Source organism: Salvia hispanica, chromosome 5, assembly GCF_029641045.1.
Source record: "Salvia hispanica isolate PSC_SH4W2 chromosome 5, Shi_PSC_v1, whole genome shotgun sequence".
Classification (NCBI taxonomy): Eukaryota; Viridiplantae; Streptophyta; class Magnoliopsida; order Lamiales; family Lamiaceae; genus Salvia; species Salvia hispanica.
Window position 1 is genome coordinate 37,392,340 of NC_142696.1, and position 17,801 is coordinate 37,410,140.

General features: G+C 39.3%; 2 protein-coding genes across 2 annotated transcripts; one reads left to right on the forward strand and one right to left on the reverse strand.

The window, feature by feature from the left end:
• Window positions 1-1,064: 1,064 nt before the first annotated feature.
• Window positions 1,065-2,417, reverse strand: LOC125191296 (large ribosomal subunit protein eL21x/eL21w). The gene is made up of 2 exons (XM_048088809.2): window positions 2,140-2,417; window positions 1,065-1,469 (listed from the first exon to the last, which is right to left on the reverse strand). Exons 1-2 carry the CDS (start codon window positions 2,374-2,376, stop codon window positions 1,212-1,214), a joined length of 495 nt encoding a protein of 164 aa, XP_047944766.1. The 5' UTR covers window positions 2,377-2,417; the 3' UTR covers window positions 1,065-1,211.
• A 4,833-nt stretch (window positions 2,418-7,250) lies between these two features.
• LOC125189419 (dirigent protein 1-like) lies at window positions 7,251-14,991 on the forward strand. The gene is made up of 2 exons (XM_048086700.2): window positions 7,251-7,578; window positions 14,723-14,991. The coding sequence occupies exons 1-2, from the start codon at window positions 7,275-7,277 to the stop codon at window positions 14,989-14,991; spliced, it is 573 nt and encodes a 190-aa protein (XP_047942657.2). The 5' UTR covers window positions 7,251-7,274.
• Window positions 14,992-17,801: the final 2,810 nt, after the last annotated feature.

The window sequence follows — 17,801 nt, forward strand, 5'->3', positions numbered from 1 at the left end:
TGAAAGAAATCTCTTATTGTTGCAAATCATACATGAAACTGAATATTAGGAAACAAGAAAGACTCTATTTGGGAGGCTGGGGGCAGAAATAAGTGCATATGCAATTGCTGTCACTGCATATTCCATGACCATAAGCCATTGTAGAACACTTTTGCTCACATCTATATGCATCACATGTTGTGGTGGACTGCAGACTTTTGACACACCGATGCTCCGGAAGTAATGTTGAAATGGCTGAAACAACACAGATGATTATCGACAACTAAAACGAATAAGGAACATAGTATGAACAGCCAAAAACGAATTAAGGAATCGTAGTGTGAACCAGAGGTGAAGGCCAGGGTGAGGGCGACTAGGATAACCATGGCAGTTGAGAGAGCTTTCATTGCGATGTAGTCTCTTGAAAAGCAAGAGCCTACTGTTGCTGCAACATAGCCCCTACTACTTATACAGAAAGCAAGAAAAAATGTTACTTGTGTCGAAAGATAGTTTGCAGTTTCCTGCAAAAGGGTTAATGCATTTCCTAAAATTAATGGGGATTGAGTTGTGTTGTACACTAAACAAGGTCTTTACTTAAGCACAAGTTCTTTTCTTTGTGCCCACTCCTGAACATGGATAAGGATAGAGGATGTCCAAATCTTTTAAATTCATATCTACAATAATGAGAACGTTCTTATAAACATCCACATAGCAATTTATTGGTACACAATGAGCGTGACATTGATGTGCAATTTTATAGTATCCAATACATATGGCGTAACATTAGGATAGGATTGCAATTTGATGTATCCAAGTAAAAAAAAATTCTAATCCCAAGTACAAGAAGAAGCCAACATAGAACTATATACAAATAGCTGCATTAAAAAACTATAGAACTATATACAAATCAAGTACAAAACTTTTAACCTTTGAAAATCATGCAGAATGAGTTGAAAAGAATCTATGATATTAATTTAACAAATCTGAAACAAAATACTCCATATTATTGCCACCATTATCTGAATCCCTTCTCCATGTTAGATATTTTCATTAATAATAAAAATCACTAGTATGGTACTCCAAGGTCACAATAACTAAAGCTTTATAAGCTAACATTGAACATTTGACAAAATGTGGCTCAAAAAGGGTCTGAGCGGTCAATTTCCAACTCTTTGTCCTCATCACAAAAATAATCAAACTGTGAAGCAATGACATCTAACAAAAAAAAACACTTAGTAACCACCCTTGAGATCATTGACCACATCGTAGGGGATTGGAGTTACAGTCTCTAATGTTGCACCTTCCACCATGAATCCAGGCTTCGGCCCCTCTGGCTGCCTCTTCGTGCTGATGATTTTACCCTGTGCCTTTGCATCAGCCTTCAACTGATCGTTCTTCTTGATCCTTAGCATCACCTCTTCGTGGCATCGTGATTGCTGAACATGTTCAATGCGGACATGGATTCTCTTCCTTATGATTCTGTTCCCAACCTGAATCAATGTATCATAATCCAGACAAAGGTCAGATAAGAAAGAAAACATCAGACAATCTATGATCAAGTAAATAAACCAAAGGAAATCAACAGTCATACTGCAAAAGGCAAGGTATTCATGAGCTCATTAAGGCTACAACAATCAGTCTAGCATTGACATTTTTTGTAAATAGTAGCTATAAATTATTTCAAGTACTCACAATTTAAGTGATCACTAAGAAACATCATAGCATTTTTTATTTATGAGCATATTATATAAACAAGGCTGGCAAAGTAAAAGCTCTTAGGCAGAGACTGTCAGTGTTGAGAATCAGCCAGAGATCAAAAGTAACCTCCATTTATTGAATATTTCAGTTCCAGTTTTACTTTACTTCAAACAAACAAATCGAGTCTAGTAACCTCATATTACATAAACAAGGCTGGCAAAGTAAAACATCCCAAGGCAGAATAAAAGCATCAGAAAGGCGAAAGCTTTCAGGCGGCTACTGCGAATGTTTTGAGAAACAGCCTTAGGATTTGTCATCACAGAAACCCCAATTAAGCGCATATACAATTAAAAATGAAGCAAAATACAAAATTGAAAACACACCTACGCACACACACAATCTGAATACGAGAAGCAAAATACAGAAACAAAATTAGTCCGGAATTAAGGAAGCGATGGATACCTGCTTGTTGACTTCAACGCCGACAGCACGCTTGGTGACGTTCCAGACCCGGCCGGTTCGGCCATGGTAGAATTTGTGGGGCATGCCTTTGTGGATCGAACCGTTAACTTTGACATCCACATAGTCGCCGATTTTGTAGGTGCGGAGGTAGGTGGATAGATGGGTGGGACCCTTCTTTCTGAAGGCCCGCGAGAATGAATCTCTGGTACGCGATCTCAATCCGTGCCCAGCCGGCATTGTTGTGATGAATTGAGCTGAATTTGAGTGTTAGGGTTTTGGGGGAAGATGAATGTTATTTAAAGGGAAATTCAATTAGGGCTTTACGATTTCTGAGGGGGGATGGGCCGTTTGATGATTCGAATTGGGCTTCTAAAGCTGCAATTAAATATTAAATCGTTTGTATTTTATGAGCAAAATTAATGGTTACTACAAAAATTGAAAACTCTGAATAAAATAAGTTAATTGTAATTCATGAACTGTGGAAATAAATTGATATTGCATCTTAACTTTAAAGTTAGTCTTATATAACGTTTGTTTTTTTGGTTAGAATTTTATGGATTCGAAATGGAATTAGAATTAAATAATAATTCAATTCCAATTTGTTGTTTAATTACATTATAAGGATAATAGTTATTAAAATTATGAAGTTTGGTTAAATTCTAATCTATCCTATAAATATTTAAATTGAAATATTAAATCACGAAGTTTCATATATTCTCAATTGTCTCATTAGGGCATTCGCAATGGGGCGGACGATGCGACGGACAATGCATCGTCCGTCGCATCATCCGCCACTGCAGCATCGCGGACGATGCGCGGAGGATACCCATCGTTCGTCGCATCGTCCGCCACTGGGACGAGGCGGACGATGGGTCACGGACGATGCGACGCGGTTTAGTTTTTTTTTTTTTTTTTTTAATTTTATTAAATTTTCAAAACCTATATATTCCTCTTTCACTTCATTTTTCACACTTCATTTTTCTCACTTCACTCTCATCAAATTCACTACATTTTCAAGCAAAATGGATTCCGGAGATTATCCGAATAGTCCGATGTTCGGTGGTGCACGATGGCCGGGTACAGAACCCGACGAATACCAGCCATTCGACACCAACGCCGAGTACGATCCCGACTTTTCCACCGACTCATACGGGCTGTCCGATATGGAACCGTCTCCACACCGCCCCTCCGCCGCCGCCACTCCCTCTGCCGCCGCCGCTTCTGGGTCTGCCACCAAGAAGAAGCGGACCAAGGCACGAGCCCAGAAGTTGCCTACAACGGAGGTATGTGAAGAGTTCGCCCCGGGAAGGACGAACTACTCCGACTCCGAATCCATCGTCTTGACGAAATGTTGGATTGATGTTTCGGAGGAACCGGTGTACGCCAACAACCAGAGGGTGACTGCGTATTGGGAGCGCATCGCCGAGAAATACAACGCTGCCAAGCCGGCGAACGCGTACAAGCGCTACAGGGAGCAGCTCCGCAAGCACTGAGATCAAATAAAGAAGCGGGTAAATTTGTTCGCGGCGGAGTACGAGAAGTGCGAGAGGGAGCAGGCCAGTGGCGAGAGTCTCGCGGATGTGCGGGACAAAGCGATGCAGTGGTACATTTCATTGTACGGCGATTTCAAGCACTACCAGTCCTGGGCGCTCTTGAGGGACACCAGAAGGTCGTTGGTGGTGTGATTCCCCAATCGACGGCGGCGAGGAGGAGGGCGTCGAAGCGCACCTTCAATGATTATACAAGTAGCGATAGCGGCGCATCTCCGATGGACCTCAACAGTCCGGTGTTCGAGGATGAGAGTTCCGGCACACCGATGTCCTCCCGGCGTCCCCCTGGTGTCAAGGCTGCCAAGGGCAAGGGCAAGGCCACATCAACCTCCGTCGCGCCGCCTGACCAGGCCCCGTCACCGACCCCGAGTTCGATGCCGTCCGCGACTTCGACTGCGGCCCATGCGTACGCGGATTTGGCGGCCTCCTCCGACTACCGGACGTTGTTGGACGCGCACACCGCCCTCATGCAGGCGACCAACCCGGCTCAAATCGAGGGGATCCAGCGGATGATCGATGGCCTCAGCCGCAAGTTGGGACTTCTCTAGACTAGCCTCCTTTTTTTGTATTTAGTGCTTTTTTTATATCTTATTTTGTAACTTTTTTTTAATTAAGTAAAATTAGAATATCCCTAATTGTGTTGTTTTTATTTGTTTATTATTTTTATTTACATTTGCAAACATAAAAATATAAATACAAAATAGTAAAATGCTTAGGGCGTCGCTTAGGGCGGGCTATAGTCCGCCCCACTGCAGGTGGAATAGGAGGAGGATAAAATGCTGACGTGGCGGTGCATAGGGCGTCGCTTATGGCGTCCCATTGTGGATGTCCTTAATGCACAAACCATTGTTTTCTTGTGACGTTACGAATGACAATATTTTAATAATATAAGAAGAGAAATGAGAAAATAAAGGAATTTAAAAGAAAAATAACTTATATTAATGAAACACGTTTTGAATATCATTAAAATTTGACATTTTGTGCATGGATGGGGTACTCGTAGGGCTGGGGAACAATATCGAAAAAATGATATATCGCTCGTATCGTATTGAAAAATATCGAAAAATTATTGAATTTTTGGTATATCGTAATTTTCGATATGATACGATATCATATCATAAGTTTTCTATACGATAACGATATAAATTTCCTTATATCGCGATATATCATTATATATCGAATATACGATATATATCGATATTTTCGATACACCGAATTATATTGAAAATCAATACATATTGAAATATCGATATATACCATATATATCGAAATATATTGAAATTCAATACATATTAAAATTATATTTTTCGATATACAGGTATTTGAAATGGTACTTTATTTCAGTATATCGTATCAATCTTTGATATATCGTTCTTAACGGTATATCGAATTTCGGTACGATATATCGAGATATCGATGTGGTAATGATACTGATATTATCCATATCGAAAGTTCGATATATCGAAATTTGATATATCAAAACTTTCGATACGATAACGATATGAAATTCTTTCATATCGATATTTTCGATACAATACACGATACAACGTTTTCGATACAATATATTATATCGACCCAGCCTTAGGTACTCGAGAAAAATTGAAACTTCGTGATTTAATATTCTAATTTTAAAGTTTATGAAACATACCAGAATTTGACTAAAAATCGGGAAAAGTATAGAGAAAGGACAGTTCTTTTTCTATTATATTAGTATTTTCTATTAGATTAGATTAGTATTCGATTAGTATCTTCATGGTTTAAATGACTAATTAAACCCAAAGTTATATAATTTATATGAAGTATGCGTAGTGTGTGCAGTGTGTGTTTGTATGTTTTTGTGGGTGTAGTGTGTGAATGTGCCCAATTTTATAACTATTTGAAATTTCAATTATCTATTTTTGATAGGAAATTCAAAGTGTGGAATTGAGAGGAACTGGAATTGTAATTCAATTCTGAATCTGAATATTCTGTGGTAACAAACATAGGATTTGGAATTGAAGACTCGACTTCCAAATTCGCAGATTTAATTATTATTATTATTATTACTCATATTATTATTATTATTATTATTATTATTATTATTATTATTATTATTATTATTATTATTATTATTATTATTATTATTACTATCATCATCATCGTCGTCGTCGTCGTCGTCGTCATCGTCATCATCGCTTTTTAAAATAAAAAATTAATTAAAAAAAATATACAATTGTCTCACTTCCTCAAATATACTACTACTGTTTTATGGAGTAGGAGTAGTATTTTTTAATTTTTTATTTGTCATTTTTATTTGCATTTAAATTGAACAAATGAAGTAGTGAGACATGTGAATAGTTAAGAAAAAAGAGATGGCGGAGAGTTGAAAAGAAAAAAAGATTAAGAGGAAATGTATTGGATGACCTTATATATGCTTATCAGCTTATGTAATTTCACTTTTGTTTGCTATTCGTCTTTAGCCGAGATTCAACTTAATTAGGGGACACATCTCAAGTTTAATCTCTTCGAAACTCCTATTTTTTTACAAAAAGTCGATAGTCCTTCGTCACTACAAAAATAACAGAAGAAAATAAATTTCGTTGGACATCGCAATAAAGTGACGTTGTATAACTTATTAGATCAACAAAGAAAGGCACGCGACACCAAATTAATAAAAACCCTATTGTTTTATTAGAATTATTTTTATATAGTACTTAATTAATTAAAACCCCCAATAAATTAAATTCATTTATTAATTTGCCCAATCATTTCGTTATAAATGCAAGATGATATTCTTTGTGGTGAGGTAGCTGTATTATTTTTCTAAAAGAAAATTTATATGTACGTCATTTCAATTGCTTCGTCAATTTTTTAAGTTTATGATTTTTGCTACCATAGACCCAATAAAAATTGACCATTTAGTCTTAAAAATGGGAGAATATGTTTTTATGATCTATATTGATATATATTGATATATATTGTTTTAGAACTCTATTGAAAATATTCTTGCGATTGTGGATTACTCAAAATCATATTTGGAACTAAGTGTACGCTTAAACTTACTTATATTATTAATTTCCAAATTTACAATATTACATGCTTCTCTTCGTCCCTCCATTTCATAATAGTGAAGTCATTTTGTTATTTTAGTACATGCCATAGTATTAGAATCATTTCTCTTCTTAGTAAAAGTCAACACATTTCTTCCTACTTACTCTACTCACTCTTACTTTATTCTTTCTCCATCTCTCTACCTTTTTCATTTCCTACTTTATTCTTTTTTTACTTAACTCACTTTACACAATTTTCTTAACCTCTGTGTTGGAAAAAAATGTCTCTACTACTATGTAACGGATGGAGTAGAGAATAAATAGAAAATAAGGTAAATAGAAGTGCTGCTTTTTACTTAAAAAAATTATCAATCAATAGTGGCGAGGCAATTTAAAATGAAAAGTTGATCGCTTCAGTTTTGGATAAATTCTAGGGAGTAACTTTAATTTAAAAACACAAGAGTCATGTTTATTCGTGCATATATACTTCAAGTCTCATCGTTATTCATGCACCTCAACTGAAACACACACTATCATTCTCCACACATTTGCAGCCATGGCCAAAGTTCCAACATTTTCTCTCATCATCATTATCATTCTCCTCTCCTTGCTAGCCATTTCCCTCCCAACAAGCTCCCAAGGATTCTCTACAAAACTCTCCAAGAGAGAGATGCGGAGACCAGAGCAGCTAACTCACCTCCATTTCTACTTACACAACCTCCTCCGCGGCGAAGCCACGAACGTGGTGGTGGCGCAAGCCGCCACCACGAACACCTATAAATACAGACTCGACGAGGTGGCGGTCTTCGACGACTGGCTGACGGAGCGCCCGAACCTGGGCGAGCTCAGTGTTGGGAATTCTTGTATTCATCTAATGAGTGCAGCGGAAATTGCATACAAGAATACAGATCTAGATTCATAATCATATTGCAAGTTGAGCATGTAAAACACAACGAAACTAAATCTTACTTGTTGTGTTGTTTTCTTCTGCGATTGAATCCTGCAAGTTGAATCCACTACTATCGAGGTCCACGTGCAATCCAATCCGATGCACGAACTATCCCGGTACAATTGCTCCGTAGAAGAATGCTAGGAATTCTCTCTACAAAGCTTTACGTATTTTCTCTCTAATGTTACGCTATTTCTGATGCCCCACAATGGAGAATAAATAATCATTATATAGACGAAGAGTCACTAGGGTTTCATGATTGTTGGGCTTATGGACTATTATAATTATAGCCCAACTATAATTACTTAATCCATATTAATCTAATTCTAGCTCATTTTCTTTCAATCTCCCACTTGGACTAGCATTAGATATAATACGCAGTTCCAACTTTGTACCCTTGAGCGGATCAAAATACACATATAGTGTGACCCTTTAGGCCCTCATTATTGACGACGATCTAATCGAAGTCTGCACAAAGCTCCTAGACTGCATTGGCAGCGTAGCTCTATATATGAAGGACGTTTACGTGAATTCGTTAAACAAGCCTTTACATAAAGTTTATAGTAATATCCTTTCATTCACGAACCACCCGATTGAGCCTAAGATTTGCTATGTGTCATCCAAATAGCTCAATCACTTTATCTCATCTTTATTAAATGACTCATTAGATCATATTCAATTACTTTAATTGAATATATCTTTTGCATTGACCAATGACTTAGTGGTCAAGTAATATAGAGAATTTGAGTGTTCTCTCGAAATTCTAATCGAAGAATGAATCTCATTCTTGGCTCAACTACCATTTTCATTTATCTTATGATATACCCAACACAGGTCCATGTCTCAATCCTCCTTTGGGAGGCAAAGCGTTGGACAAGATCAAAGCACACCACTCAACAAACAAAATGTGCAATGACCTCAGATCCAAGGACTATTACATACTTTATGCACTAATAAACTGAAGACACTTAACATAACAGTTTAATAGTAGGGTATACCAATACTCTCCAAAGTATACCATGTGTCCATCACGAGTATCTGACATCTCATAGTTGTGAGAACAACTACATTCTCGAAGAATGTGATGCAAACCCCATGCTAACCTGTAATATATCATCAATATCCCATTCTTGATGATCATTGGTTAGGGCTATTTTAGAATTATACTATATCTTTAATGTCTCACACCATTAACGACAGTCATAATTCAAGGGAACAAATATTTAGAATAAAGACAAACATTTAAAACAATTATTCCAATAAGTGCACAAAACCCATAGAAAATTAAATTTTCATAGAATGTGATCAAGTAATATTGTCTCAACAAAAAATGTTTCTAAGACATATAAAACTTTTAACTCCCACTGATTCAAAGCCATCTACCAACATGCTTAACACCTAAGCTCTCAAAGTGCTTGTTGTGTTTTGCTACACATAACGGTTTAGTGAAAGGATCAGCTAAATTATCATCAGTGGGTACTCTTTCTAATTTTATGTCACCTCTTTCAATTATTTCTCTGATCAGATGATATCTTCTAGGAACATGCTTGTTCCTGTTCGTAGCTCTGGGTTCTTTTGCTTGCGCAACAGCACCAGTGTTGTCACAGTACAAAGGTATAGCACTACTGGTACTCGGAACAACACCCAGTTCCTTAACGAACTCTAACAAAGCAACAGCTTCTTTGGCAGCTTCAGATGCAGCAATATACTCGGCTTCGGTGGTGGAATCGGCAGTTGTACCTTGTTTGGAACTATTCAACTCACTGCTCTACCATTGTGGATAAAAACATATCCAGACTGAGACTTATAGTCATCATGGTCTGTTTGGAAACTAGCATCAGTATACCCAGTAACTGATAACTCTGGTTGTCCACCATAGACTAAGAAATATTCTTTAGTCCTTCTAAGGTACTTAAGAATAGTCTTAACAGTTTTCCAATGTTCTTCACCGGGATTTTGCTGAAATCAGCCTGTCATGCTAAGCGCATAGGCCACATCTGGCCTGGTAGATATCATGGCATACATAATAGATCCTATAGCCGAAGCATATGGGATCCTCTTCATATTGTCTCTTTCTTTGTCATTAGAAGGACAATCCTTCTTTGACAATACAGTGCCATGTCCCATAGGAAGAAAACCTTTCTTAGAATTCTCCATTGAGAAGCGCCTTAACAACTTGTCTATATAAGTGGATTGTGATAATCCTAACATTCTATTTGGTCTATCTCGATAGATCTTAATTCCAAGGATATATGAAGCATCACCCAGATCCTTCATCATAAAGGATCTAGACAACCATTTTTTCACGAATTGCATCATGGAACGATTGCTTCCCATAATCAAGATGTCATCAACATATATGATAAGGTATACGACGTTTCCATTTTCGCGTTTACTATAAACACATGGATCCTCTTTGTTTCTGACAAAACCAAACGATTTGATTGTTCTGTCAAAACAAATATTCCAACTCCTAGAAGCTTGCTTAAGTCCATAAATGGACTTCTTTAGCTTGGACACTGCATTCGGCCTTTCTTTCGATACAAAACCTTCAGGTTGTGTCATATAGACATCGCCTTCTAATTCTCCATTGAGAAATGCGGTTTTGACATCCATTTGCCAAATATCAAAGTTGTAATATGCAGCTATTGCAAGTAATATCCTAATGGACTTGATCTTAGCCACTGGCGAAAAGGTTTCATCATAGTCAATGCCTTCGCGTTGACTATAACCCTTTGCCACTAACCTAGCCTTGTAGGTTTGTACTTTGCTACCTGCATCTCTCTTCTTTTTGAAGATCCAGCCTATAGGGTAAACCCCTTCTGGCAAGTCAACTAGTTCCCAGACCAAGTTGAAGTACATCGAGTCCATTTCAGATATCAAGGCTTCAAGCCACTTTTCTCGATTGGTGTCTGACACCGCCTCGGTATAGGTCTTAGGCTCATCTTCATCTAAATCAACTTCATCATCTTGGTTCTTAACCATTAGATTTAGTCTCTCAGGTGGACGACGAATCCTTCTAGGCCTATTGAGTTGGTTTTCTTCTGGCTCGGGCTGTTCATTCTGAATGTGAGTAGGTTCAGGAATATCACTATGATCTTCTTGAGGTAAAGGTGATGCAACTATTGTATCATCTTGTCTTTGATGCATCTCATTGTCTTGAGGAGGTTCTTCGAGAGTCCCTCTAAGGTCTCCTCTAATAGTAATTTCCCCTCCCAATAGATCATCAAAAAACTCCCACTGAGTTATTGTTCAAACCATTTGACAATACCTTATCCTCAATGTTATCTTGTGGTTCTTGAATTTCTTCAAGATCTACAATGTTGTGACCTTGTTCCTTTAAGACATAATTGTCTTCAAGAAACATCACATTCCTAGAGATTATCACCTTGTGATCTCCAGGGCAGTAGAATTCATATCCTCTAGTTTGTTTAGGATATCCCACAAAGTAACACTTCTCACTTTTAGATTCCAACTTATCAGTCATTTGTTTCTTAACAAAAGCTGGACAACCCCATGTCCGCATATAGTTAAGATAAGGCTTTTTGCCATACCATAACTCATATGGTGTTTTCTCAACTGATTTAGATAGAACTCTATTCAGAATGTAAATAGCAGTCAATAAAGCATGACCCCAGAGAAATAAAGGGAGACTAGCTAAACTCATCATGGATCGAACCATATCTAATAATGTTCGATTTCTCCTTTCAGATACTCCATTCATTTGTGGTGTACCAGGAGGTGTCCAGTCTGACTGAATTCCATGTGATTTCAAGTAATCAAGAAATTCTCGGCTCAAGTATTCCCCTCCTCGATCTGATCGAAGACTTTTGATACTTTTCCCAAGTTGTTTCTCAACTTCACACTTAAACTCTTTAAATTTCTGAAAGGCCTCAGATTTGTGTTTCATATAAATACACATATCCATACCTTGTCAAATCATAAGTGAAAGTAATGAAGTACGAATAACCACCTTTTGCTTGAGTTGGAAACGGTCCGCACACATCTGTGTGGATCAACTCTAGCACATCATTAGCACGCACCCCTTTCCCAGAAAGTGGTTTATTAGTCATCTTTCCTTTGAGACAGAATTCACAAGCACCATATGATTCAAAATCAAATGAATTTAGATAGTCTAACTTTCTCAATCTCGCTATCCTTTCTCATTGATATGACCAAGTCTACAATGCCAAAGATAAGTAGCATTATCCATATTACATAGCTTAAGTCTTTTATTTTGCACATTGAGAATATTTCGTTTGCATTCAAGCATATATAATCCATTCTCTAAAGAGGCATTTCCACAAAACAATCCATTCTTAGAAAACGAGCATCTGTTGTTTGCAAAATGGAAGGAAAAACCCTCGATGTCCAACATCGGAGTGGAAATAATATTCTTTGAAATAACTGGAACAAAATAACAATTATGTAAATCTAGTCTATGTCCTTAGGGAAGATCTAATCTATAAGTTCCCACGCATTCGGCAACAACTCTTGCTCCATTTCCAACACGTAGGTCTACTTCCCCAGGCCTCACTTTCCTGCTGTCTATTAGACCTTCCACATTATTACAAATGTGTGAACCACAAGCGGTATCCAATACCTAGGATTGTGAGTTATTCATAGACATATTTATCTCAATGACAAACATAGCTGAGCTCCCACTCATTGCACCTTGTGCCTTGAGTTTTGGGCAGTCTCTCTGCCACTCCGTGAAATTTGACCTAGTCAATTTGTTTGTTTCCATCATACACTCATAAGATAAGTTTGACATATTATCTGAACAGAAAATAAAATGAAAAACAAATTAGAAAAGCATACAAAGATCACATTCGCATCACTAATCAAACAAGGGTTTATTGTATTGATTAGCTCCCACTAATTTTAACATATATTATGCCCCCAAACATAAAATACGAATTTATATCAAATATAAATTTTAGTGGTCCAAGATCCAAGTCTATATAGTTGTAGCCTCTGCGAGGGCTGATGACTACAATAATATCACTAGGTAGGCCTCCAAGCCAATTGTAACAACAATTTTACAATTCTTGGTTTATTAATCTAATTAATATACGCCCATAAATTATTTTGGTTGCGAGGGCTACACACAATAAGTTAAGCAAGTCAACCCCATCACACGTGCCAACCATGCATCTATGAATGAGCCTAAACCTTGTTGATTTGGAGTAAAGGCGAGGGCGTAAAACTCATGGTCGAAAAGGCTAGGAACATCAAACAATTGTGATGGACGACGCGTTTGTTTCAAAAACAAAACTTATATTTTATGGGGAAAAAGTGTGATACTAGTTATGTGAATATAATATCCAATATTAAATCTCAAACAATTACTGGGCGCCGCCTACCCAGACATAGTATAACACAGACTACAAATACTGGGCGCCGCCTACCCAAACAATAAAACGGTCTCTAACTACTATAGTTCAATAAATAAGCATAAAAAATCAAATAGCATGCTTATCACATAGGATATCAAATAATGCTCAACAAATAAAATCAAATTTTATTTCTAATTAAATATGCACAGAATTTATATTAATTCTAAATTAATATAAATAATTATAATTTCTTATTCAAAAGTATTACAGATTAAAATTAATCACAGACATTACTATTTCCAAAATAATAACATTATTCTATAATTCATCAATCTAATTAATGAATTTAGTTTCCATTATATATCAATACATTATTCATATATAAGTTTGCATTCAATATTAGTTCCAAATTGACATAATGCATCATCGATTAATTTTAAAATTAATACATTCTACCATTTACTAATTCCAAATTAGTACGAGACGGTAACTAAACAAATGAATTTATGTAATTGGAATACATTCAGTAGTGCTACAAACCAAACCAAGCTCTACAGCAACGGCCAACAACGGCGCAAATCCATTACTGGATCCGACACGCAGCCCACGACCTGTTAGGGTTTGGGACTGTAAACTCAGTCGCCTCTTGCTGCTCTTCTCTTGTCGCCATCGCGAGGAGCACTACCACCCCTCCGATAGACAAGATGGCAGCGCCTTCAGTCGTCGATCCTAGACGACGAACGATGAAAAACAGTAACTCACGAAGGTTCGCGGTGGTTTGACCATATACCAACACCGTCGGCGACCCTCTAGCCAAATATGCGCAACCTGCACGGCGTGGCTGTGCATCGCAATCACCCTCCACCATCGGACGCCGCTGCTAGTCTCACCACCATTGTGAAGAACATAACATCAGCTACCAACGGCAAGCTCTGATTGTGAAGCGTTGAGCGTCATTAGAACATCCCTAGGCTGCATCTGCCTATGATGGTCGATGAGAACATAATTGTCGGATTTCAATGGTGTAGGTCAAATCACAATGATTCGAAATCGAAATCTAATTTCGATGATTCAAAATCCAACAACCAAATTAATAGTATTTTGAATTCCACTTGGAATCCGATTCACGCATGGAAAACTGGAACCAACAATCCAAAACTGAAATCTAATTTCAATTCTTTTAAACCCAATTACGTTTAATTATAAGTTAACATCCACATTTAATTAAAATGAAAAATCAATCATGAATCAAGCCCGGGGCTCTGATACCACTGTTAGGAATTCATGTATTCATCTAATGCGCGCAGCGGAAATTGCATACAAGAATACAGATCTAGATTCATAATCATATTGCAAGTTGAGCATGTAAAACACAACGAAACTAAATCTTACTTGTTGTGTTGTTTTCTTCTGCGATTGAATCCTGCAAGTTGAATCCACTACTATCGAGGTCTACGTGCAATCCAATCCGATGCACGAACTATCCCGGTACAATTGCTCCGTAGAAGAATGCTAGGAATTCTCTCTACAAAGCTTTACGTATTTTCTGTCTAATGTTACGTTATTTCTGATGCCCCACAATGGAGAATAAATAATCATTATATAGACGAAGAGTCACTAGGGTTTCATGATTGTTGGGCTTATGGACTATTATAATTATAGCCCAACTGTAATTACTTAATCCATATTAATCTAATTCTAGCCCATTTCCTTTCACTCAGGGGATGTACGCGTATGCCGATGTGAAAGAGGTGGGCTTCTTAATGGTGTACAATTTCTTCTTCACCGAGGAGGGGTTCAACGGCAGCACGCTCAGCGTGGTGGGGCGGAACTCGGTGGATAACGCCGAGAGGGAGATGCCGATCCTTGGCGGCATCGGCGTTTTCCGATTTGCGAGGGGGTATGCGAGGATCAGGACATATTTTGTGGATGGGTTTAAGGGGATTACTGTGGAGGAGTACAATGTCTATGTCTTCCACTATTGATCCTCTCATCTCTTTGTGTTCATTAGTGTTATTGTCGGTGTTATACACTTCTACTATATATCTATGTATACTATATTGAATATGATAAATAATCTTGTACTACTACTTGTTTGTTGGATTGAGAGAATTATACGAAGAATGGTGTACTTGGAGATATATATATATATATATATATATATATATATGATCTTAGTGGCTAGTATTTTGTACGGTGGTATGGAATGGTGTTAAGGTCCTCCTCCTTAACGGTGATCGCCGAAAGTCTCTCGTCGATCTGAGTAACAATTCCGGCGCCCAATCGTAGGGTCGGCGGATGAAATAGTTTCAGGCTGTGCGCGGCGATCCGTCGGGCAGCGTGAGAACTAGGTTTGTAAGATAAATCACAAGATATGTGGGCAAATAATGTTTTCATACATAATTGTGTTAATGAACAAAAGCCCTATATATAGACTAAGAACCCTAAGGTTGATTCGACCAAATCCTATTCATCTCGGGAAAGAATCAACAAAGAGAACCCAAAACGGAGCTTATAGATATGCTCGACTCTTAATCAAAAATAAATAAACAAAAGAATAATATCCAAAATAAATAAATATAGAAAATAACGAAAATAAACTATGGACTTATTCAGGAACGAAGTCGCCCAACTTCTCGGTTCCTCTTCGGCTTCCTCTTCGCTATGGATGGCTGATTCACCAAGTCCTCTTGAATTCCGTCGAGAGAATCCTTCGGTTCTTCAGTCGCCGGTGGCTCAGCTATACCGCCGGATACCTCGGCCCCGGCTGTCGGCAGTTGAGGTACCGTATCAACTCCCTCTTCGATAAAGACCTCCTTGTCCTCAAGGAGCACATTTGGAAATCGTCGCTTGATGACGTTCAACGGCTCCCAAGATGGCGAATCCGAACCATCAGACCAACGCACAAGGACATGCTCGACAAGCCGGTTCTCATGCCACATGACCCGTCTATCCATAACCCGCACCGGATAAACTAAGGGTTTGTCCCCAAAAAATTCAGACGGCAGCGCCATGCCCTCGTTGGCGCCTCCCGCCACAAACGGTCGTAGGAGACTCACATGGAAAACATTGTGTATTCTGCTCCCCTCCGGCAGCCGTAAACGATACGCCACCTGGCCAATCCGTTCCAGTACCTCAAATGGCCCATAATAACGCCTCGCGAGCTTAGCTGATTGTGGTCTTGCTACTGAATGCTGTATGTACGGTTGGAGCTTCAATAACACCCACTCGCCCACCGCAAACTCAACATGGTGACGGTGTTGGTTGGCCGACTCGCGCATTCGCTGCTGTGCCCACTCTAAATTACGCCGTAAAGTAACCAGCAGCTCACCCCTCTCGCGAATTAGCTCAGCCGACGTTGGCAGAGTCGTCGCCGAAGGCTCGGCGAAGATAAGGCTAGGCGGCTCACGGCCGTACAGTGCCTTGAACGGGGATGTTCCCAAACCGGCATGGTGAAAACAGTTAAGGGCCAGCTCCGCCCAAGGCAGGAAGTTCGCCCACTTCGACGGACGATCCGCAGGGAACTCTCGCAGATACTGCTCCAATCCCCTATTTCGGTCCTCCGTTTGTCCGTCTGACTGCGAGTGGTAGGCGGTCGAAAAATTCAACTTCGTGCCACTTAATCGCAGCACGTCTTCCCAAACTTGATTTAAGAAAACCGAGTCACGATCCGAGACCAACGTCTTCGGGAAACCATGGTGGCGGACAACCGTGCTAATAAACAATTGTGCCACCTTCAGTGCGCCGAATCTGGTTGGCAAAGGCGCGAAGTGAGCATACTTGGTCAGCCGATCTACGACTACCATTATCACTATGTAACATCGCAACTGCGGCAGCCGGGTTACAAAGTCCATTGACACATCCTCCCAGACTTGAGTCGGAATAGGTAGCGGTTGCAGTAATCCCGCTGGCTTCTGGGTGGAGTACTTCGTTGTTTGACAAATTACACACGCCTCCACGAAATGCCTTACCTCCTTTTTCATATTCGACTAGTAGAAGTTCATAGTGACTCGCCATAAAGTTCTTTCAGACCCGGGATGCCCTGCCAACGACGAACTGTGGTACTCTGTTAATATCGGAGTTCGCGCCGAAGAGGGGGAGCTAACAAAAATTCCTCGATGGTAGTACACAAGTCCATCCACCATAGTCAAATGAGGCGGCGCCCTGCCCTCTCCGATCACCTTCGTAATTTCGCGCATCTCCGGCGATGATGACGTTTCGCGACGAAGTAAATCGATGACCCGTGGGATCGGATGAGCCGCGGCTACCAACAGAGGGCCGGTGCGACCCTCGTCCAGTTTCTCGTCAACCTTCAGGGGAGCCGAACCCGACACCTCGGCTGGCGGAGCTTCGTCGCGACGCGATAACGCATCTGCTGCCCGATTTGTACTACCCTTCTTATATTCGATAGGGAACTTATAGCCCATAAGCTTCCTTACGTACAACTGTTGATCCGGCATTTGGACTATTTGATGAAGTAGCTCCTTTAAACTCTTCTGATCGCTTTGAATAACGAATTCCCGCCCCAGTAAATACTGTCGCCACTTTTGTACGGCTTCCACAATAGCGTATAATCCTTGTGGTATGTTGACGCGGCCCGTCGACACGGCCCCAGCTTTTTACTGAAATATGCAATTGGGTGATTCTCTTGAAGTAGGACCGCCCCAATCCCTGTGTCGGACGCGTCCGTCTCAATACAAAATGATTTCTCAAAGTCCGGAAGGCGTAGCACGGGCGTTGACGTCATTGCCTTTTTGAGGTCCAAAAAACTCGAGTCTGCTGTAGAAGACCACTG